Source organism: Drosophila ficusphila, unplaced genomic scaffold, assembly GCF_018152265.1.
Source record: "Drosophila ficusphila isolate 14025-0441.05 unplaced genomic scaffold, ASM1815226v1 contig_286, whole genome shotgun sequence".
NCBI classification, from domain to species: domain Eukaryota; kingdom Metazoa; phylum Arthropoda; class Insecta; order Diptera; family Drosophilidae; genus Drosophila; species Drosophila ficusphila.
The window spans coordinates 3,165,061-3,189,875 of NW_025064189.1; the positions used below are offsets into that span (position 1 = coordinate 3,165,061).

Below are 24,815 nucleotides of genomic sequence, written 5' to 3' on the forward strand. Positions count from 1 at the left end.
TTGTGGGAGTGGCGATAGGAGAGGGGGGAGGGGTATGGTGGAGGGAGATAGTAGATGGAACCGCAGGAGACAACACGTTGCAAGTTCGATAAATGGCCCGGCTCTTTAAAATAAAGTTTGCTTGCAATGGCTTTCTGATAAGGCCGACAAAATTACGCATACGCCGCATGTGACGCTGCTACCGCGCAGTCGGCGTTGCAGTCGACTCTTTATTGCTCTCTTCTTCTCTGCCGACGCTCTGTTTTGTCCTCTCTCTTTCCCTCTCTTTTGGAGCTTCCCTCCTTTTTGTTCCCAACAACTTGTATGAATGTCTTTACAGTTTTTCCGGCTTTTTGGGGGAAGCCTTTAGAGACTTTTGCCATTCGTATCAACTGCTTTTCAAATTATTTATAGAATTTGAAATGAGGCGCCAGTGCGTAGTTGTTGCTAGAGAATTATGCTTAGTTTTATTACGTATAAATAATTAAGGCGGCAAACTTGCCACGGCCCACATGTGGGACCACCGGCACATGTTTTTGTCTATCGACTGCTTCTTCTCCTCACAATTTTCCGGCATTTCCACACTCGTGGCCTCAACCCTTTGCGCGCTGGAAAAGCTTATAAAGCCGCCTGGGAACTAATTTCTGGTGCTGTCTCCCCGCCTTTTCCACAAAAGTTAAACGAAAGTGTTGCCCGTTGGGTTCGTCTCCAGTTGGTCCTATTTATAGCCAAGTGGTTGCAGTGAAGGCGAATTGTGGGAAAAGCCGGGAAATGCAGAAGCCAAGCCACCTGCAGACTTGGCCCGCCATGCGGCGGAAAATTGCGCTGCGCTCTGCGAAATTGCGTTTTGATTTGACTCGGACGAGACCAGAAAACACCGCAGACCAAATTAAAAATGATATAGTAGACTGAAGATGGTAGATCCCAGTTAGTTAAATAAACAAATATATTGGAACTAGCATGTTATATACTTTTCACTAATAAATACAGGAAGCAATAAATCAATATAGGGTATAAACAAATCTACCAAATTGTAAATTTTGTTTACCTTTAATGCGTCAGCCGCTTGTAATTTATTTGAATTTGCCTTCTGCCAAACTTTAATGAGCCGACTTGTAAGCCTTGATTAATAAAAACTTGATTATGTTTGGACAAATGCTTTTGCTGTTTTTATAGGCTTAAGAAATCTAACCCACATAATTACCATACTTGCTAAGCAAATTGTGGGCTTGATTAGATTAAAGATTTCTAATAAATGATATACTTAAGATTAGATAAGCAGCATAAAATCTTTTTAAATGGTTTTAAGATCATGTGCTTATCTAATTAATACCAAACAAAACAAAGTGCATTTCATAATGTTAGCGAGGAATTCATTTAACCAACGCTTGCATACAAATTGTTTAGTTAAATGTTTACAAATAATTACTTAACAACTAGTACTTTAAATTATATATTGGGGATTGAAATTGTTAACATATCCTCTTACTTTTCTGACTATAGTTTCAGAATAGTAAACTTTTCCGGATTAAAAGTCAATCAGATCAATTTAATTTGCTTACCCAAAATACAAACAACAGAAAGCCCAGATTGTTGTTTTCTTAGTTTTCGTTTCATTTAGAGCCTGTCTATCTCTCTTTCTCCGCATTTAAAAGTTATCTAGTGTTTCGAATTCTTTTAAACAATGCTTTTAATTGCATTTCGAATTTTGCGCTCCTACTATATCAGCAGTCAAAGTATCAGCAAAAACGTTTTTCACAAGAGCCGGGAAAAAAAAGCGGTAGCATTTTAGCTTTTACATCTCTCGAATTCGTCGACGGCGCTGCCGGCGTCGCTGCCCTCTGCTTTTGCTGCCGCCGACGCAAAATTTCCTACTCGCAATAAGTTTCGTTTTCAGTCTCAGTCTCAGTTTGACCGCTGAACCGAGAGCATCACGGAGCACCCACACGCGAATTCAGTGCCGGTGGCTTCAACGCGTGCTTTCCCGGCGATTCGAAAATCGTAAAACTCGGCTTTCCGTGTGTAAGTGCTGTGTTTTTCTCCGCCTAGATCGGTACACACAAAAAAAAAACAAAATATTTGAAATCCAAATTGTAGTTTAAAAAATGAATTTGCTTAAAGCTTCAACGCGAAAAACATAAATTTTGTATAGTAAATTTGATTTTGCGATAGAGAACCATGTTTTTATTTAAAAGCCCAAAAGTGTTTTAGAAACGTAAACGAAAATATAAACAAAAAAGCTTTTAAAATTAAATAAAAACCACAAGCTAGAAAGTGTATATATAATAATAAATAAAAGAGTATATATTTAATACTTTGGTACATATAAATTTTGTGGACAGAAATATCTCTGAGTAATTAAAATGCATTGTGTTCTTAATTATTATTTATTTTAAACAATCATATCTTTGTTTTGAAAAATCCGTGTTTAATCTTCAGTGTATTTTTGCGTGTCGAGCTTTGTAATAGCCAATTGCCGATCGGTCTACTTTGTGTTCAGAAAAATCAGAAATCCTTTGGATTGCCTTTGTGGTTCCTGCTTTGTCCCACTGCCGGACAATGACTGGCCAATGTCAATGCCATTTAAAATGAGCCATCATTGTCTACCCCCTTCGCCGATTGCATGGACCCCCTGTCAACTACGCCCCGTTCTCTAAATCAACCCCCTTTTCGCCGTTTCGTTTTGTGTAGTGTAGTGAATCAGAAGAAGAACGGAATACCCGAGAGTACAAAGGAAACGGGCCTAAAAGAAAAGTGTCCGAGGGCATTGTGAAAAGTGTCCTGTTTGCCGGAAACTGTCGCCCGAAACTATGCAGCAGTAGAGAGGCCCACTTCCGCCAGGGAATACGTGGAAACATTCATTGTCCTTTAACTGGAGGCTGAGGTGAGTCCAAAACTATTTCAAGCGATTACCTTTGATGGTTGATTATTCCGTCACGTAAATGGGTAAACGGCCAAAAATTCCATATTGCCCACTAAGACCACTTGAAGTCGGACATTCGCAAATGATATTTGCTAGGAGGAAATGCATTTCAGTTTGTGGGTATCTTTGTGCCACCCAGCTGATAATTGAGTAGAGCGTCGCTTTCATTTGCTTATTAAATAACTTTTAGTTATTTCAGTTGATTTCTCTATTTCTGCTCATATCATTGCCCAGTCATTGCAAACAGTAAACAGCAAACAAAATACTCGACAAACAAATAAGGCAAAAACAACGGCAATGAACTGAAAATTAACTATGCATATTTGCGCAGCTCATTAATAAATATAACTTTAAGTCAATACAAAGAGATGAGGCAAATTCGGCGTTTGGTTGCCCTTCACGGATTTCTTGGCCAGATGTTGCCGCAAATATTTGCAAAATGTCTGTAATCTTGGTAATATGCTTCTTCAATATGTTTACATATTTAATTTACGTTTAATGTGACTCATAAGGAAAACTTAATAAACTTTGCTTAACTATTTATGTGCTGGTAACATAAGCTATCTTGTATTGAATTAAAATTAAATTTGTTATCAAAATAATACAGAAATTTATATTTCTCAGCATGATTTCCATTTAATATCCAGAGTATAAAAATAAATACTTAATAACTAAGAAATCTTTTGTAGACCCAATTTGCCATCTTCCAAATTTGTCTTGCCAGTTTTGTCTTCGTTTTTTTCCCTCAATATTTTGCCGGCATTAAGAGACGTTAATGATCTCCCAACGGCATTATGTTGATTGAACGATCTTTGGCTCAGCAGCGGAAATTGAAGCTGTCGCCAGGGCTAGGCAATATGTCAACTTACCGCCTGCGATTTTCCGATTTATGGGGGCACAGCTTTATATACTCGCTTGTGTATTTTAAACGCGATAATTGCATATTGCAATCATGTCGAAATAAACTTGTAATTAATGCATATAAATCTTGAGTGAGTGCTGTCGTGATTCTTTGAAACTATAATTATTTCTTGGGTGGCTTCTTTGACAGTTTGATTTTCTGGTGAGTTATTTTGCAATGCGTGGAATGACTGGGAATTGCGTTAATTAAAAGCTAAGAAATGTGAACAATTGGTTGAAGGATTGATTCATCATTTTTCAAATGGTCTTTTATAAGAGCATTTAAAAGGCCTTTTTGAGTGTGGATATTGTTGTTCTTTGAAGCAGCGTTTTTCTTGTGAATTATTTAGCGAATCGTGATATGCATAGAAAATGCCTTATTTTAATAAATATTCTTTAAGTAGGCGGCTGAATCATTGATCTTACTGGAAATTCTTGTTTTTAGAAACTCCCCAACGGTAAATATCTTATTGTTATCTTCATGCGGGCTGTCCCAAGTTGTCTTTATTAGATGACAAATGCCTCGTTATTCCGCCTTCCCCATAAATTGGCAGGACAAAAAGTTTTGAGGACAAACATTTTCGGTACACATTTGTGAACATTCGTGGGCCTGACATGGCCGACACTGTTGAAAGTTCCCCCCTTTTGTTGCCGCACTGTGACTCTAATTCACGGCAACAGCAACCGGCAGCGACAACCGGCTGAAAAACAAATGTACAAATGTACTTTGATGTAATACACATAAACATTTGCACGAGGCGGATAACTGCAAAAGGGAATGCCACCAATATTAGTTGCAAGAGCTGAAAAGGCGGGTGAAATGGCGAACAAAAAAAAAATAAAAAAATATGTGGCAAAAGGGGGACTTTGTCATAGGCACAGCCATAAAACCAGAACCACAACAATGTAGGCCAATTTAAGAGTCCGTCCCGAAAACAAGTATAAATCTTCATGAATCAGCAGTGAAAATGCATGAGTTCTCAGTGAAAAAACCAGTAACTGGAAATATGTACAAATTAATTAAAATTGTCTACAAATTTACATGTGACCCCCACACGCCCCCGATGTCGTAATTTTGCCAATGACTCAGGCCGAAGTGAGTAAAAAATCACCGCCACAGATAACTGGGAGAACCTATGTCTCAATTAGGTCATTTGTGAATGGTTTGCGCGAGTCCGATTCGCGCACTTGCGAAATATTTAAATTAGAAACATGCCCGGTATCCGCCACTTGTTGGTTGATAAATGCCGCGCACTCGCATCTCATAATAATATTGTTAAATGGAACCAGGCAGTTGGCGCTGAAAGATCGAGAGGGCTCCTCAGCAGCCAGCTGTCTGCAAGTTAATTCTACAGAGCGAGAAAAAGTTAAGGGGGGAAAGGGTATTGAAAATATAATGGAACTTAGGCCAATTACTCTTGAAATACTTAATACTAAATCCAATACTTTTTTTTTTTGAGTTTGGGGAAGTCTGCATCTATAAAATATTTTTGAAATATTTTTAAAAGTTGTAATACTTTTTAATAAAGGAATGTCCAAAATGAACAGAAAGGAATTGGGTTTACCTAAAAGCAAGGCATTTTATGGAGATATTTTTTTATAGATTTTAAAAAGCAGAAAAAAATTAATAATTATTTATTAAAAAACAGGTAGAAAAAGTTGCATTTTTTCTCGGTATATTACCAAAGTAAACTACTAAATCAGGTAGCCAAGCAGCCGGGCAAAACAGCTCCAAAGGTAACAAAATTAACAAAATATATGCGGCAAAATAAATAGCCAGAAGACGAACAGGTTTGGGGCATTAACGCGGCCTTACACTCAGATTGACTTTCAGAGATGCCGAGATGCTGAGATGCAGATGCCGAGATGCAGATACATTTGCAGTTGCATCCCACAGATTCGTGTTCGGGCCAAGTGAAAATAGCTGTCCGTGTCCGTGTTTACATAAATATTAGCTCGCAAGTGTTGCGCATAATTGTTGTGAAAGATTGGCATGAATTATTTGCGGTGGGCGTGGCATACGGGCTTCGGATTAGCTTAATCAGCATTTTGCATTTGAGGCCGCATTCCCACGATCCCAAGCCGCAGTATTGAATTTTGATAAGGGCGGCATTTCGGTTTTAAATATATATTTTTTCGTACTTTCCCAGAATATTGTCTCCTGCAGTTTCAGTGAATCATAAGGTCGTTTTTTTGTGCTGACCTTGTCGTTATATATTTATCGTTGCAAGCATTCTGTTTTTTTGGAACTTGTTGTCATTGTTTTGCGGACCCAGGACAATGGCCATTGTCCCTGGTTGTTTATGCATTTAAGTTCAAAGTAAAACAAAGAGGTGCATTGCCTTTCGCTTTTAATCATAATTCCCATCGATTACACACGTTTTGTAATTCCGTTTTCATCACCTACGAGAACCCATTAAAGACACCCCGTAATAACAATGCTTTTCATTCCCGCGCCTTTTAATTGCCCTTGTCCGATTGCAATCTGTAGCTAAATAATATCATTTAATTTATGCAAATCGCCGAGCGCCGTCATTTCAGCTTGGCGCCTCTGAATCAGTATCTCGATCGATTCGCCGATTTGCCGGCTTGTGTTAACAATAATTGGCGGCAGCCGCCTTTTAAGCGCGTGCGCAACGCAACCCGTTTAATCTAAATTTGCTCGACGACTGTGGGCTGGAATACATTTATTTATTTCGGCCGCTATCTGGCCGATCGAAAGACAATTAGCCAAATAAGTCGACGTGGAGCAGGGAGCCGTGCCAGGTCTTAATTAATTGGTATGCATTGTGCGACTTGATGCGGTGCCAAGTTGGCAGTGATTATTTGCCTCGATTGGCGCGACTAAGGTGTTATGCAAAAGCTGCAGCTCAATTCGAATGCAATTAAAAGATATAAAAAAATATATACATTTTTGGGAAATAAAATGAGTCAGCGGAATGTATAAAAAACAAAAACTAAAAGCTAAAAGAGTTTTAAATAAGTAAATCAAGTAAGATAAATAGATGTTTATGGTTAAAAGTATTCAAAGTATATAAACAAAAGAAAAATAAACAGATTTTTTTTACATAGAAATTAATTCTTTAACATTCCTTGTTCGGTAATAAATTTGCATATTTTTATTTCTGTGCACCTATTCATTAATCTCGAGCTTGCTTTTTTATCAGATCATCTGGAGTTGGAGTCTGGTTTCCATCGGATTGCGGTTGTCCTCTAGCCGCAGATCTTTTTTTCCAACTTCTCGTTCGCCAATTAATGCAAACTTTGGAAACTCAAATTCATGCATACTCATTGACTAGACATCAATTTGACGTAATGGGAATTACTTTACATATTACGACTAAATTTGCCGGTGGATACAGTTTATGCCAACATCGACCTGAAGTTTGAGTGCAATTACTGAGCATATATAAATTCTCGATCAGCTCCGACTAGTGGAAACTAGTTCTACACCTAATGATGTTAGCTCTCAGACGCGATTACAAATTTGAATTTCTAATAAATTTAAGTGAAATATAAACAAACATAAACTACTGCGATAAATGGTATTTCCATGCTCCACGTGCCGTAGGAAAGTTTTTGATAACGAAAGCAATAAGAAATATGAAATATTGCCATTTTTTTTAGCCAATCTATGAATGACACTTGGTTAGAGCTTTCGCCAAAATGTCGTCACGATTTCTATATAAGCGAACATCTCAATTTAGATATCGTCAATGTGTTTCTATAGAAGGTAAACCTGAAGATCGCTTCTTTTATCGCATCTTTTGTGGAATCCATTTGCTATTGATTGGCTTGGCAGGTCATTAATGTTATTCTCAGCATTTCAAGGCGTTATTAAACTCGTAAATAAAGTGCATTAAGATGCGTAAGCAGATTAAGCAGATTGCGTAATCCGCTGATGTGTTCGATGTATCTGTAATCCAAGATTGTGGACTCTTTGACATGCAGATTGATATGTTCAATTAGATCGAGGGGTCTATTTCTTGATTTCGCTGTTTCCAAGTTCTCCAAAGTTATTTTTAAAACGCAGATGGCTGCAAATAGTTCGGCGATGGGAACTCATTCCCTGAACCTGTTCGTCGCGTGCTCCTCATAAATTCACATTTAATGTGAATGCTTACAAAATATTGTGTACACTGGCGAATTCAAAAGGGGAAGACGTCTCTTTGATGGTCCAGCTGTCGAATAAATTGCCGACTAGCTGTGAAAACATCAGATTACACTTTGAAATCATTTGTGAGCGGTGCAGAAAATTCTAGCTACCTAGTCATAGTATATATATTATATATACTGCTTATTGTTATTTTATTTTTACGTATTGCCAGCGACAATGAGCTAAATACGCGAGACGTGTGAGCATTTTAATATATTTATTTATTACTCCATTTCATTATCTGTGGCAGGGACAAGACGACGGCGGTGGAATGGGGGTCACTTAGTCGGCTTTGTGGAGCCACCAGCCACCACGGAACTCGTTTCAATTAGTCGGCGGAGGTGGAGAAGGCCTTTGACTAATGGCCACGTATGCGTAATGCGCCTTTAGCCGGGCGAGGATGTGACTTATCGACATCTATCGTGTGTCCTGGGCTTCCGTTTCCTGCCTTTGGCAGTCAAGTGCCACTCGACAACTCGCTACTTAACCTTTCAAGGAGTGCGGAGTGTGTTGCGCCCACCCACTCACATTGATTATTAACACAAGTCCAGGACTCTTTATTGCCCTCCATCCGCCGCCATTTGGTGTGCGTGTCCTGGCGAAGGAGATGCTGCCCCGGGCAGCCGCATCCCTTCCAAATGGATATTAGATTTCGTTTTCGGCCAGAACACACCGAGTCCGGTTAATAGATTTTTTGTGTTTATCTGGCGACAGGGTCCCACTCACTCATTGATTGCCAATCAACTCCAGTCAAATGGATTTAGTTCGCCTTTAATGCGAGGCTTTAACTCGCATTTCTCACTTCTGTACTTCTGTTGCCGGGCTGATAACGTTAGTCGCCTTTGGGCCATAAATACGCTTTCCAGCCTGCGGCAAGTTCATATCAGTGGCCGCATTACGCATACGCCACCGAATCCTAGACCACATACTAGCATGATGAATGTTTTTCCCACTCTTTTGCATACTGGTATTTCTCCACTCCATTGTTTTTGCGGGAAAAAGAGACATACGTCGGAAATACTTTTCCCGTTAACATTTAAATTTAATGCGAAAAGAAGCAATAACAACAGAGTGAAGCCAATTTGGAAATAAACTGAAATGTTTATAGGTCTTTTATGGGCCTTGCAGTTGGCCCTACATCTGTTGTCTGTTTGTCGCAAGGTCAGCGTAGACAAATAATTCCATCATAACAATTGGACCCACTGACGGACATTTAATTGTCTCCCTGACAGCTGTCGTCTGGCGAAGTGCGAACATTAAGTCTATTTTAAAAAAGCGGAAAACATTTCGAATATTCTTTATATGACATTAAAATTTAAAAAAAAATTATAGAGTATCATTCAGCCAGATAATTCGTGGGAGTAGCAAATAAATTATTTGGCTATATTCATCGGCGGCGACTGGTCGCCAGAATTTAGTGAACTTTTGCTCCATTTCGAGTTACACTTTTGCTTTGCGTGGCTGGCCAACTGCCAGCTAAATGGAGACACCAAAGGAAAGGAGCAGGCACCTCTCTTCTTTTCGATTCCCGATTCCAGACTGCGTGAAACGAAGGGGCCACCCGGCCAACCTTGAATCCCGTGTGGCAGGCGGACAGGAGTTCAACTACCTATTTCGGGTTCTTGCGTTGCCAGGGATCGTTGATCAATTCGGGTTCTTTTTTCGAGTGGCCAAAAGAAATGTCCGAAGAAAACAAACACACATATCGCATGCGAGATAAGCAAGGAAAGGAGCTATAAATAAATGCAAAGCATTATAATGACAGCAATAACGAACACGCTGATGCCTCGGCACACCCCATTCATCAACTTCGATGGGACACGCACGCCACGCCGCAGCCTCGCAATCTGGAGATCTCCCGATGGAGATTCCCATTCCGATCCACAAACCATTCCCCATTCCCGAATCCCCAGCGTTATGATGCACATTTCATTGAACTTTTTCGCTTTGCGCTGTCTGCGCCTTCGCTTTTTGGGATTGCGACAACATGTTGCACATGGCGGGGCATTCCAGCTAAGTGCAATATGAGTAGCACTCGTCGCTTAGAGATTATTTAAATCGCTGGCCGGCAGCTGTTGCACACTAGAAAAAATATACAAACTATCGTTAATTAACTACAATATAACTTTAAAAATGTATTTGCAAAATATTAAATAGTTTGTATGAACAAAAATAATCTTAATTGCAATTGTAATTGCCTTCATTCCTATACAAACAATTAAAGGGTAATAATTTCCAAAATATTAAATTTATTTAATAAGTATTTAATAAGAGGTTTTCAAAAAATGAAGACAGCTTTTCTGTTTAAGAATATCATTAAATTTAATTTCACAGTACTTAAATAAAAGCCTTTTTAATATATAATATTTCCCTACATAAATTGTATATACTCAATGATGAATACTGCAAATAGTTTTTATAGTGTAATACATACTTGTACAGTTGCTTTAATAAGTCATACATTTTTTTTCCAACTGTATATAAAAAAGGAAAGTACTTTGTTGAGGGAGAAGCTGTGTGGCAAGTGGCACATTAGCTGTCTTAGCCTCTGTTCTTGGGCCCCCGAGGCATGTGGGCAATTAGTAGGACTGCAACTTAGCCACGTTCCTGGGGGATCGGGGTCACCAAGTAAATGGGAACCGAAATCGGGATCGGTGGATATTTATACTTTATGTTATGCTATTTTTTTTTTTTGTGGCGGCTTTTGTCTGGCGATTCGGTTTTTATGTGGCTAGTCGCCAGCATCATTATCAAGGGAATTAACCCAAATGCTAAACACAGGAATTATGCCTTTTTGTGAATTCAGAACGAGACGTAAATGCGTGGACTGGTAATATTTATACTACCAATAAATACACAAAATTGCATTCATCTTGGAAAAAATTCCTGAGCGGAAAATCTTTTTATTTATTTGCCATTCCGGAGGCAATATTAATCGTTCGTCTGGGAATAACCCTTAAATCCTCAAATATTATTATTTCGCATGGTTTGCCATCTATGCTGTCAGTCAGTCAAATTATTTATTTTTGCGAAATTTTCTCTTGATGTTTCAATAACCCCAACCCAAAAAATACACAAAGAAATTTGAGAAATTACCAAGAAAACACTTTTCTCTCATAAACAAAGGAATATAAGGTATTGCACCTGTTAATAAAATTTATGTTCGTTTTTATTTTTTCTTTTCTTTATTACGTTTAAATAACTTGAGTCTTGGGAATTGTCTACTTTTGTTACCATTCAAATGTAATTGGAACTCTACAATGTGTAACCTAATCAACAAATTTCCATTCTGTTCGCACACTGTTTTCATTCAGGCATTCAAATTGCTTTGACTGAATGTGGGTCTTTATCATTCATTTATTACGATTATGCTTCTGCAACTAAATCCCACTCTTCACCTCCGGTTTTGGCTGTCAGCTGGCCAATATCAAATTACGCTTTGGGCTTTTATCGCTCATCCAATTCACACACACACACTCACACACATAATTTTGGCCAGCATGCAACAGTTGGTCTTGGGTTGAATGTCTTTGTGGAAGTGGTTTGTGCAGCTCTTGATTTCGATGCATTCTCGCTTATTTATGCAAAGCTGTCTGTAAAGTATTTCCCACCTTAAATGAAGGCACTTAAAATGTTAACCAGTCAGTCGCCCAGTCACCTGCCAAACACGATGATGTGTTTGTAATTTGCTGGATGTGCGTGTACGTGTTAACCTTAAATACAAATAAAGTCAAATTTGGCATGCAAATCCCTGGGAATCAAACAAAGGCAATCGCAAGTGGGTTGGTCCTGGGCGGATTGGATAAGCCAAGGCCAATAAACGTCGCCAGGCGACACGCCAGCTGACAGCCAACTCTTTGCTTCTTTTTTTTTCCTCCCCATCCACAAGGCAAGTACATCACAAAACAAATTGGAAAACATAAAATCAACAGAGCTAATAGTTCACTTAGGGGCGCAGAGCCGGCGACAAAAAGTACGCCACGAACCGAACTGAGCCCTCAGAAATTTAAAATACGGGGAGGTGAGTCATTGTATTCTCTTCTATTCTTATTTTTGCTTACTTCGTTTTAGTACATTAAGTTAAAATAACTCATAAACCAAGACCGGTTTTAGATCAGATCTGTGGTAAAAATATTATTCAAGGTTCTGTAGGTATTAGATAATTTTTGTATAATTATAATATAATTTTATAATATTTTATAAAAGCTGTAAAAATGTTCAATATCTTGGTTGAATTTTTTGTTTATAAATTTTAAATAAAACTTCTTAGCTATTAGGACAGATCAAAAACTTAAATTTTATTTACAGAACAGTAGATTTCATTAGTTGTATATATTTTTTAAGGGTATTACTCGACCATGTCTGACTTGGTGACATTTTCCGCCGGTTCTCCGCCTTTTTTTTTTGCTGTCAGAGCAAGATGGGTCTTTGGTCTTCGTATGACATAGTGGCACAGTTTCCCGTCTTTCGCCTTTCGTTGGTCGTCTGTGACCACGGAGCCCTTTCATATGCCCCTTAGTCATATTGAGCCGATTTACTATTGAAAATAAAATTTTATTAGAATTTCCCTTGCTGCTTTTTTGTGTCTCCTCCCGCTTTTCTTCGGGGGTTTCTCTTCAATGGGTCTTCACCGGCGGTCTTCCCGCCTTTAAATGTGCAACGCTCCGACGACTTTTCAATTTGATGTGCGCAACTTTTTACGACGCTAACCACTCAGATTTGCCGCCTTGGTCGGGGTATCGAATTTGATTTAAAAAAAAAAAACCGAGGGAATACTTTTGCCGGTTCACGCAGCTGTTGCTGCTAGTTTGAATAAAATTTTATTGCTTATTGGCTACAGGAATTGCATATGCATATGGCATGGGCCAAATGGCATGCCATGAGTTTTTGACCGATCGGCGGATACAGGGCGGAAAATCATAATGACTCGTAAATTCATAAGTGAAATACATGGGTCTTCGATTTGGGCCAGCCAGGGAGTTTTATTTATTATGACTGTTCTTTCGACACTTTCGTGGGCATTTACATGAATCGCGCTGCGTCCACGCCCAAGTTTGCCGGTTAGGCCCCAATAATCGGCCGTACGTGCGTCCCATTCTAAACAAACAGACGGAGTACTATTATTGGCCTACCCGGGAGTCAGACAATTGCGAGGGTACTAGTACAGACGAGGGCAAGGCAATAGAATTTTGGGAACATAATTCATAGACTTATACTTGACTTAAATTGTCTTGAATTGAAATGAAAACATTGATTTTGATTTTTGAATTCGAAAACAAAATCTATTTTTTTATTTAAAAATAAAAATAAACTAACATAACTATATTTGGTTAACATTTTTGGTATTGTGTTTATATTTATATAGATATATTTTTAAACTGCATTCGTTATTGAATGTATTGGTTCATATTGAATCTTTAGACCTAATATATCATCCTCAGGTGTAGTTACATCGAGGGGCACTCCGATCGGGTAGAGGGAATAAGGCCAGAAGGGTCGCCTCTGACATTGGCCACGCGGTCCATGTTGCACGTGCTGGCGGCTTTTCCGTCTGTGAACTGCATAAACGTTGCCTCATTATGTCAGGGAGCCAATTGAGGGAAGGCCAAGAAACAGAAACAGGAGAGACACGCAACCAGAATCGCCAGGAATTCATATGATAATGCTTGAAAATCAAATGCCTCTTCGGGGATTGTTCAATTTGTAGGGCTGTTTGTTTTTTCCATCCAATGATGTCATTAAGTGGCTGCAGCAGATTGCTGAAAGAGCTGTTCGGATTAGGAAGACTTCCGTTTAGAAATGATGTAAGGCCACATATGGAGACAGCACTTTTTCAGTTGTCAGTTTGAAAAAAGTCAAACTTTTGGATTACAACGTTTTTATTCCATCTCTGTTTGCGCTGAAAGCTGAAGAGTAATGTTTTTTTATACGTGACGCAATTGGACATTTATTTTTCACGTGAGGCATGTTCAGCATTCTATAAAAAAACGGAATCAGAACAATGCAAATTTTTTTCTATTTTCCCTAAAAAAAAGAGCCCTACAACCTATTTCACGTTTATTATATTAAATGATATAAAGCCAAACATGTATAAGCATCTTTCTAATTTAAAACATTTTTACTTTTAACCAATCATTTTATTTTCTGCTTCTTAATTAAGACTTTCATATAATATCTTTATACTTATTACTCATCATATTTTATGACTTTTCGGTTAAAAAAGCGCTCGTAAAGATTTTGTTATTCTTCCGAAAATTAAGATATAGATCAGCGGTCTGTTGCAAGTCTATAATTTATGCAGTTTCATAGAAATATAGCTCAATTTGTCGAAGAGCAAATTTGAAGACCAGTCGCTTGCCGAAATGTTTTGAAAGAGATGTCAACTGGCTAATGAGGAATGAATACACTTTTACTTAATGCCGACAATTGAAAGTAATTTGCATTCCCCATCGGCGAGAAAGTGTTGGCTCCAAACATATATTCTTGTTCGATTCTTGGTGCGCCTAAGTCGCTCTTGATAAATATTAATTGTTCGGAGACAGTTCGGGGTCAGCGACATAGTTTCTGAATGTAAATTGTATCTGTATCTGCTGGGTAACTGGCGCTAATTAATTGCGTTATAATATGAACACATGACAACTGGAGTAATTGAAAGTTGCTTGGGAATTTCGAACAAAATGACTTTATCAGTTGCCCTTGGAATTGGACAATTAGGAAACATGTAGAAGCTGGGATCAACAAATGATTTATTGGCTGTGGACTGTAAAGTTGACAAAATTTGTATTTATGGGATAATGATTCACAATGATCTCTGAACTGCCAACTGACACAGTGCCCCTGATCAAAAAAGTAATTTTAATCTTCGGATGTTTAAAGTTCAAGGTGTGGCTCTAGGTTTTGTAGGCAAACAGATACACTGAAAAAGAGAAGTGACTTGGGTGGGGTTTTAATGTTCAAATAGATGTGGGAACCATTTTTGATGATAATAAGACATTTGACCTTTGACAAGAATAAAAAACCCTTTATGCAGATATAAAAAATGTTGGATAGAAATGACATCAGCAGATACAATATAACTCAAATAAATAAATGAACAAATTTATTTTACATCTCATTGAAAATATTTATATATAAGTGGCTTGTCTATTATTTCATATTTTGAATTAAATTTTTTTCAATGAATAGGGTTATTTTGTTTTAGATCACAAAGACAAGAACAATTTGATAGGAATGATTTCACGTTCAAACAATCTTTTTGTTCTGGGTGCTCTCCTCTGCCATTCCTAATTACCATTATTTTTGTAATCGTGCCTTTTGATCTCCCTTTTTCGATCCCAAAGAGTGATTCATAGTTTGTTCCGTGGAAGACTGTGAGTTTTCGAGAACCAACTGCAAAGTTGTGTGGCTTCCAGACGAACTATCTTTTGGGTGTGTGCGATGGCATGGAAATCGCATTGGGCAATGGGAAAGGGAATGGGAATGGGACAAGGGCTTTTGCGGTTTTCGGGAGGTAATTACAAAATGTTTGCAGCGATGTGGGCCAAAACCGAGGGATGCCCGTGCGCATAAAATTTCAGCAGCGAGTCAAGTGACTCGTCCTGCCAATACTGGTGCCCATAATTGCGGGCGGTGGATAAAGTGTCTGCGGTTGGTTTATTTCCACGCATAAGTGTCCGACGGAGCGAATTGTTTCTGGTCGCAATTGCAGCTGGCCACATTTGCGTATTGGTTACCGATTCCGACTGAATCGGAAGTGCCTCTTTAATCTCATAATTTTTCAGATTCAATTGGCTGATTGCGAATATATGATTTACTCTTTGCAGCACTTCGTCTCTCATTAAGATGCGTGTGCCACAATTTATTTTGGGTCTGATTTGGACGCTTCTAGTTCCAGCACAGGGTTCTTTTGACCTTGTGGGGCAGTCTATCAAAGGTAAGATTATTTATTTATTGTATTCAGAAGTTAAGTTTGAATATGGAATGTATCTTTAGATAAGATCGCTTCATATATAAAAGAGTTGAACAATTAATCTTATAAATTTACCTGAAAAAAGTTAACAATTTACAAAAACTGGTTTCATTACTTGCACATTTTAAATATAGCAATAAAGATTTTTAAACCATATAAACGTTAGTTATTCTGAAGGCTATCTTATGCATAAGCAATAAACGCTTGTACAAATTTCAAAATTTAAATAGGCAATTTTAAACATTTTTTATTATATTGGAAAGCTTCTTAAAATCTTAAAATGGCTTGCATTTATAATATTTTTGTTGATTCACAACGTCACAGTTTATAGCATACTTAAGGTTAGAAATTATCACTGGAGGTCTGTAAAAACTGTTGCCTACTTTCGAGAGCTGTGACAGAACTCCAGTGGCTCTCAAACTGCAATAAAGCGCTACTAGCTTTTGTGCTGCAATTAGCGAATCTGAAGCACCTGTTTTTGGCCCCTCTTTTTGCAGATGCCCTGGCCGAGTACACGCTGACGGACATCATGAACAACAACCAGTTCGCGGGCATCGAGTTCGGGGAGGCGGAGGACGGCTTCCCCGCCTTCCGGTTCCTGCAGACGGCGGACGTTAAGTCGCCGTACCGCATGCTCCTGCCGGAGAAGCTGTACGAGTTCGCCATCCTCATCACTTTCCGGCAGAGCTCGCTGAAGGGCGGCTACCTGTTCAGCGTGGTCAACCCACTGGACCGGGTCGTTCAGCTGGGCGTCCACCTGTCGCCGGTCGTGAAGAGCAGCTACAACGTATCGCTGGTCTACACGCAGGCGGACCAGAGCATCGGCCGCAAGTTGGCCAGCTTCGGTGTGGCTCACGTGCCGGACAAGTGGAACTCGATTGCCCTGCAGGTCCTCAGCGACCGTGTCTCCTTCTACTACGACTGCGAGCTGCGCAACACCACGCTGGTCACCAGGGACCCCGCCGAACTGGTCTTCGATTCCGCATCCACTCTGTACATTGGACAGGCGGGCTCCATCATTGGCGGCAAGTTCGAGGTAAGTTCTGGCGGCGGCCAATTTGATTACCTTTGATCTGCGATCTGTTGCAGCGGGGGAAAAGTTTTCGAAACGCAGGCGGGCACTCACAGGTTGCCCAAGATTTAATTGAACTGGAATTTTATTACCGAACGGGTGCGGGTGGCAGTGGCCCTAAGTGGCTTTTTAATTTCTGGTCGAAAATAATTGCTTTTTGTTTTCGGAACTATGTCTAAAACCAAACTGTATTCTATTTCTTTGAATTTATTTATTTGTCTGGGATCAATTTCCAGTGATGTAAGTTCGGCATTGTGTTATGGATTACTCAAGTATTCCGCATTAGACATTCCTGATTTCCCAAAGGTAAATAGTTAGATGAATATAGATTTAATATATACATATAGCTAAGATATATAGATAGATATATAGATCTTGTAATTTATAAATTAATATTAATAATATAATTTATAAATTATATAATTATTGTAAATTATAAACTAAGTTTACATGAATTTTCCATTGGATGATTGTATACAACATTGTATTATGTAGATATGTATTAATAATACTTTCCTAGTTGAGAAATTAAGAAAAATGCCTTTCATAAATAAGACACATTTTGTTGTAGTGTAATTGCATTCAGCATTTGCTGAAAGCTTTTCACCACTTTGCTCCTGAGCCACCCTTAAGTGGCGCCACTTGGCCATCTGGCGGTAGAAATTGGCAGCCACTCAAGGGAGCTCGAACCACCCTCTTGAATTTCACTCATTCAACCACTCGAAATTTACTCAATTGCTCAGCTCAGAACTGCAGAGCACTTGAAACCTTGCGTATACGCCATGTGGGCTTGAGTTACACTCGAAATATTGCGTATACCCCCCGTTGACTCACTCGATACTTGTTCTCTATCTCATTCTCTCACTCTCTCATTCTCTCTGAGTGAGCAAATTCAGCACTCGTGGTTATTCAGCTAACGAGTGGCAGGCACTCGGCCCAATGTGTTGTCTGTGGCCCGAACAGATTGCTGTGATTTGATGGGCCTCCTTGGGCGGCGAGTGCGTTTACCTTTTCAGTTGCGTTCGCGTTTCCCAGCAGTTCAGATGGCCACGCGGCCGTCGTTTCTAAGATGAGCTTATCCTCGCTGCCGTGCGGTCGGTACTCGTCCTCATCGTCCTCGTCCTCGTCCACGTCCACATCGGTGTCCTGCTCGTCAGCGTCTTCGTCCTGGCTGTTGTTGGACGTCGTGAGTGCGGTGGCAGCTGGTTATGCTGCTGCTACTACTACAACTCCTGCCGTTGCTGCTTTAGCCCCGAAAAAAACAACTGCACAAGAAAAAGCCCTTGTGCTGGCTTAGTCGCAAAAAAGGGAAATGAAAGTGATTTATACGGCCAAATGAAATATGCTCGCCTAAGTGAACCGACCGCCAGCCGGGAATCGAGTCAATTAAAATTCAATTATGCGACCAAAGATGAAGGAGAGGCCGCGAAAGCGTTTGAAAGTTCGACCGCTAAACTGAACCGACCTGACTGAATCGCAAGTCCAAACTGCCATGCAAGTGTTCCCAAGCATAATCCCAATCGCAATCGATCATATCACAAGATCCAAGCACATATCGTGAACCAAAAAAAATAAGGAAACAGACTTATCAACTGCAAGGATAAACGCCAGTTATCAAAACTGCAATTACTTTTACCCTCTGTTTCTGTTTGTTGAAATTGTTATATCGTTGTCGCAGTTCGTTATTTGTTTTTTTTTTGTATCGCGTTGCGGCTGCCGGTTGTAAAAGTTCAAGAAGTGGCGGAAAAACGAAACGAAATGAAACGAAACTAAAACCCAAACTCAAACCAACTGTCTGACCCCCACCAAAAACTCCACTCAGCGAGCTTGTTCGAATGGAAATCAATCAATTGCACAATGGCAGAATGGCAGAGTGCATCTGGTGTGAAAAAGTGAATTAATTGCACAGCACGACGTCAAAACTAAGAAACACGCCGAACGGCAATTTAACAATACAAAAAAAAAATTGATTCGCAATTAAAACAAAAAGCGAAACCAACATAACAAGGCTGTCGTTTGTAATTACAAATGAGCCTCTGAAAAAAAGTAGCATACACAATTTACAACTATAATAAATTTTAACGCAAAACTCAAACCTATAAATAAAGCAAAGCATTTGCAATTAAATTATCTGTGATTTTTGTCAACATATTTAATATTTCGCGCGCGAAAAGCCATAATTTAAAGTGAAAAGTGAGGTCCCAGTGCGTTCGGCTTAAAAGGTAAATAGAGAATTGAGGCTTCCTCGCACCGCAAATGGTTTGGAATGTCGCCCATCGCCCATCGCCCATCGCATTGAACATGGTTCGCGCATAATTTATGACGAGCCTGGTGGCAGGGTCAAAGCCCGCAATCCTGGTACCCCAAAAAACAGGCAGGATATACTAGAGAGTCCGTTTGGATTGGCTGTGGGTGCTGCTTACTCGCTGTGGCACGCCTAAATCAATGGCAAACTCATTAAAGCGCCAGCGAAAACAGTTTTTGCCCCGACGCGTCACTAACCACTGACTGAGCTTCATTCCCTTTTTTCACTTCCATTTCCACACAGCCAGCACTTTCCACCCATCGCTCCTGCATATGCATATTAAAGCAGCACTGGGCGTATGCGTAATATGTATATATGTATACATTTATAATTCTGTGGGCTGCCCAACCAACCAGCCAACCAACCAGCCAACCAACCAGCCCGCCCTTTGTCTTTCGCCTTCTCTGAGCTGCGCGTTCTTCGCATATGGCCGAAAGGCAAAGGAAAATACGTTTTATTTATTAAATAAAAACGCTGGCTGGCGAAGGCAGCAGTCGAGGCTTGGATTTTAATGGGCATCGTGGCGGATCAAACAGAACAGAAACAGAGAAAAGGCTCCTACGCGCCATAAAGCGAAAGTTAACCCTTCCGAAGGATTGTTCCTGCTAGAAGTTGAAAAGTACATCTGGCCATTTTAGGTCGGTGTTTCAAGTTTAAAGGTCCTTGGTCATTTTGCCTGCATTTAATTGCACAAGAGGCAGGCTGAAATTTCAATTACAAAACAAACTTTGCTCTGCAGTTCTTGGCCTAAGTGATCATAAATATTCATGTTGCTCCTCTACTCTACTGTGTGTGTTGGATGCTAATATGCATTCAGATATCACAGCCAGATTGTTTTGCTGTTGTTTTCCACAGCTGACTTGCATCATCCTCCCCTCGCTTTCAGTAATATGTAATTTTGATTTGTAAATTTATCAATTTATCATCATAATGCAATATTAGGGCCCATTATGCTGACACAATTTCGAAATTCAATTTGAAATGTCTGTTTACATATTCGACCAAAGCCACTCCCTCACTGACCTTTCCAATTGTGTTGGAAATTAAATTTCTACTAAACACTAAGGTCGCCACCACATGAAATCGACCAGTTTATATTGTTTTGTTTTATTTTGTTTTGTTAGTTCATAGTTGGTCAATATGCTACATGTTGAAAAACAGACAATGCAGCTTGGTTTAAAAAATAATTGGTTTGCTGTTTTTATTGCAAATCTGTTTGCTTAAATTCTCAGCCAGCTGGCTCGTTCTTATTAAAGCTAAATAATCCTGAAATTTAATTCCATACATTTTCTACGCATAAGGATTTGAATGTGATTATTATTCTCTGATGGTTGGCTCACCAATTATACAACATAAATATATCTCAATTTTGTTATAAAGTTTGAAGGAGCTTGTAAAATTTTCATTTTCTCATAAATCTTTCTTCACATTTGTTTTGATAATGAGTTTTGTTTTCTTTGCTCGAATAAAACGACATATTTCACTGGGATTTCCGTAGTAAATAATTGACAGCCATGGCCGTGCTTTGATTCCTCGAGTCATTTGCCGAATTTAATTCGGCTCGAAGGACGGCCATGAGCATTTTTGCCCCTTCGGCAAGAACACATGTACGTACCTTTTGTATTTATGCCATAAATGGGTTTTTTATTACGTCTAGAGCCGCTGGTCGTTAAAGTCGTACATATTCGGTGCCTATTTTATGAACCTGGCGGGGCTGATGATTCTGATTTCTGGGAGCGACATAAAACCCTTACAGAAATGCGAACGGAACGGAAATGTCTTCGATGACAAGGGGGAATGGAGCATCGACAAACTATGATTATTTTGTAATTTTATGACTACCCAAAAGGCAAAAGGCGGAGATTCGTTCCAACCAATGGGGCGTCACCAATAGACATAAATTATGCAAATTTTAGACTTTAATTATACGAGCTGATAGAACCGCCCAGTGTTCCGTTCCAGCCCGATTATTTGGGTTGTTATTAATTAAGCAAAGGCTTCATGAGCGCGTTTTAATCATTGGGAACACGCGTCCCCGTTCCCATCTGCATGGGAACCATATATGTATATATATCTGTATAGTAAAGTATGTGGGGATATCTTGGCTTTTATATATGACTGGAAGGAGCTGTCAGGCCGGTCTCTGCTTATCGATCAAACGCTCACAGAAGTCACAGAAGCCTGAGGTTAGACATTAGACATTTCTTGCACTGACGGTTTGTTTTGTTCCGCCCTCGTATTAAGGATACATGTGTGACAAGTCCCCCTCCCACACCATTTCACACCCCTCCACCTCCATTTTCCTCCCCCCCAACGACCTTGTCACAGATAACTGCAGACAAAGACAGACCCACTGAAAAAGGGAAATTTGTGCGGAAAACGGTGCTTATTAAAAATTACATGTCAAACGGAAAAGCAGCTGAGAAAACCCAAATCTCTCGGGCACACAAATACAAACACCAACACACACACATATACCAACACACGCTCACCTATGAGATGACTGTGCACAAAGCATTTTTGGCAGAAGGAAACCCTTTTTAAATATGTCGCCCCATTATCTTCATTAGGCGCTAATGTCCAAAAAAAAAAAAAAAAGGGTTTTTCCCATCCAACTACTGCCCTTTGCAACTTTGCTTTTCCCTTTGGGTGAATTTGACTCTCCGGCTGTTTTGGCCACCATGACAACTTCAAAAGTCGTTACTCATTTTTGTGTACTTAATTTGGTAAGAGATATGAAATTTCCTTCTTATCACCCTTCCACTTTTTGTTTTTTTTTTTTTTTTGTGCCCCGTCAGACAGCAGAGCGCTGCTTGCCCCTTTTCATTAAAAGCCAGGCTGAGAGTCGAGGAGAAGGTAATTTCATTAGAAAACTTGAACCGCGCCAAAAACTTTAAGCTTAAACTGAGCTTGTGTGCCGGCAGTCGCAGAATTTTAATGCTCCGTGAAGAAAGGAAAACTCAGGAGTGAGGGAGAAAGGAAGAGAGTGAGAGAGAGGGAGAGGGATGGAGGATCCGATTTTGAGGTGTGGGCCAGTCGCTTGACTTGGCATAAAAAAGTTTCCTTTTGGGCTTCCACTTTTTGGGCGCGCACAAAACTTTGTGTTACGCCGCCGACTCGTTGACTCAATAACTGGTTGGCTTTAGCCCAAAAAACCAAAAAAAAAAAGAAAGTAAAACGAAGACAAAAATTAAGGCGAAGAAGGCCCGAAAAGGTGGGCGTGTTAGAAAGGGGGGCTGAGTGGGCGTGGCTGGGTGTTAAAGACTTAAGGTGAGCGCATGGACGCTGCTGGTGGCTCGAGACTGACACGATTATCGTAATTATGCGCTGGCTGTAGCATACTTTTGTGAGCCAACTCTTAGCCCCATAATAAGTTGTTGTGGTGTGTGTGTGTTATCCTGAGTCCTTACGCGTGTGTGTGTGTGAGTGTGTGGGAGTGTTGGGCCAACTTTTGCGCAATTATGTAGGTTGCCAAAGTTGCTGCTCGCTTTTTATTATTTATTTTTATTTTTATTTTACTTTCGTTTTTTTCGGGGGTGCACTGGCTCAAGGACACCCTCATAACCCGCTGCAAAACATTCGGCTTATGCCTTTATGCGGTTGCCAAAAAAATAAAATAAATAAACTGGAAATGTGGGGGGAGAAGGAAACTTGCAGCAAGACATCTTGCGAACATGTGACCAATTTTCTGAGCTGCCTTCATTCCTTGCCTTTGACGTCGCTATAATTCAATATTTTTTCCAAATAAACTTGTTGGCAGCTTAACTTTTCGAAAAGTTTACTTGAAGTGCTACCCAACATTTTTTTTTTTTTGGTAGCTTGGAGTCTTAACCTCAAAATAAATTGTGCGTGGCGAAAAGAAAAAGTTGAATTTACTACCTAATGATTTATTTTCGATTTCCTTAAAGAACGAGTTAAATTTCTGATTTTATGTGATCTTCTTGTGTTGCTTGGAGGTAACATAATCTAAGGGGACTTCCCCCTGTTAAAATGTTTTTTTGTATAGGGTGTCAGAAAGCCTTTTCCACGCCCTTGGCCATATTTTTCAGCCGCCACCCTTGGCGCCGCAAATCAGTGAGAAAATGCTGACAAGCGACGGGTGGTAGGAAAAAAAATACGGGAAGCAGAATTAAATAAAACGTATTACATTTGTAGCGTTTACAGGAAGTGAGCGTGAGTGTGGGGGTCGGGGGTCCTTGGTCGAGTGCCTGTTAAGGGGCGTGTGCGTGTATTAGTGTGTGCGAGTGTGCGTGTGTTGGTGTGAGTTCCTTACCATACATGTGCGAGTGCTTGTGGCATGTGTACAAAAACGCTTTGTGGCTGGGAAAGCACCTTCCTTCCTTCCGTCTTGGCAAACATCTGAGAGGAAGGAGGAATGAGGATGGGGAGTTCGCAAGGTTAAGACCTGGCCACAAAAGCCATTAGGCATCAGCATCGCAGGCAGAGCAATATCCCTAAGCCAAAGTCCAAGCGGGTCAAATACACTTGTCGACATCTCAATAACCAGGGATGCCAAGTAGTCAGCAGTACCTATCTATTATATATAGGAAAATACTTATTTAAAGAGTACTTTTGCTATTACTTAAATGCGGAAAAAAATATATTTCGTAAAAGTAGTTTTCCCATTTAAAAAGGATTTTGTAGAAGAAAACCCCTCTCATCACTGCCATGGTCAACGAAATCGAACTAAAAATCAGAGAACCAGAGACGAAAACCAAACCATTTGTGTGGCGTTGGCAAAGCAATATACACCCACACCCCCAACTAATTAATATTCCAATTTATGCATTTCCTTTCAGGCAATTCGATTCGTCGCCGGTTTTGCTCGTTGTTCGTTTCGTTAGCGTTGATTTCGTAGTGCTTTAAGTGTTGCTGTTGTATTTTCGGATCGGTGTCGCATTCGGGACGTGTAAATATCGTACAAAATGGCAATGGTTATATCGACGCGTGCCAAGCTCGTGATTACCGCGCTGATTCTGTTCTTCCTCCTCGGCATCGTTCTCGTAACGGGCTCCACCAAAGGTTGGTTCAACCCCAACCGCTACAACGGCGAACGTGTGGCAGCTAGGATTCAGGTAACTAAAACCCAAAAAACCCGAAAACACGAAAAAAAACCCACACAACTCTCGCAACCGCAACAAGTTTTTCGGGTTTGCGTTTAAACCGAATGGCATTTCAGACTAATTAAAAAGAACTAGCCAATTAATTATAATCATAATCAACACGTGTCTGCCGCACAGTTGGCAATTTCTTGTTTTTTTTTTTATTTTTGTTAACCACGAGCACTTGGCGAGGCTCGCCAAGCATCTGAACATTACGAACTGTGTAATGTGTAATGCCAACTGCTAAATGCCCGACATCCTGCCCCTTTAAATGCAAACAAATGTCACCGCTGCGAGCTCCTGGGCAAGGATTCCTTTTGCTCCTGTAGTACTGACCAGGACGAGGGTTCTATTTTTTTTTTTTTTTTTACAAGGGTCGGGGGTTTTGGCTATGCGGCGGCTTATGCGA

At 39.9% G+C, this 24,815-nt stretch overlaps 1 protein-coding gene across 1 annotated transcript in view; it reads left to right on the forward strand.

Annotated features, from left to right (window-relative positions):
- The first annotated feature begins 1,901 nt into the window (after positions 1-1,901).
- The window catches only part of LOC108089476 (collagen alpha-1(XVIII) chain), a 60,232-nt gene continuing 37,318 nt past the window's right edge, over positions 1,902-24,815 (forward strand). The window contains 4 exon segments of the mRNA XM_017187739.2: positions 1,902-2,001; positions 2,671-2,863; positions 15,782-15,891; positions 16,425-16,963. Coding sequence (XP_017043228.2) covers positions 15,801-15,891; positions 16,425-16,963 — 630 coding nt within the window. The 5' untranslated portion in view covers positions 1,902-2,001; positions 2,671-2,863; positions 15,782-15,800.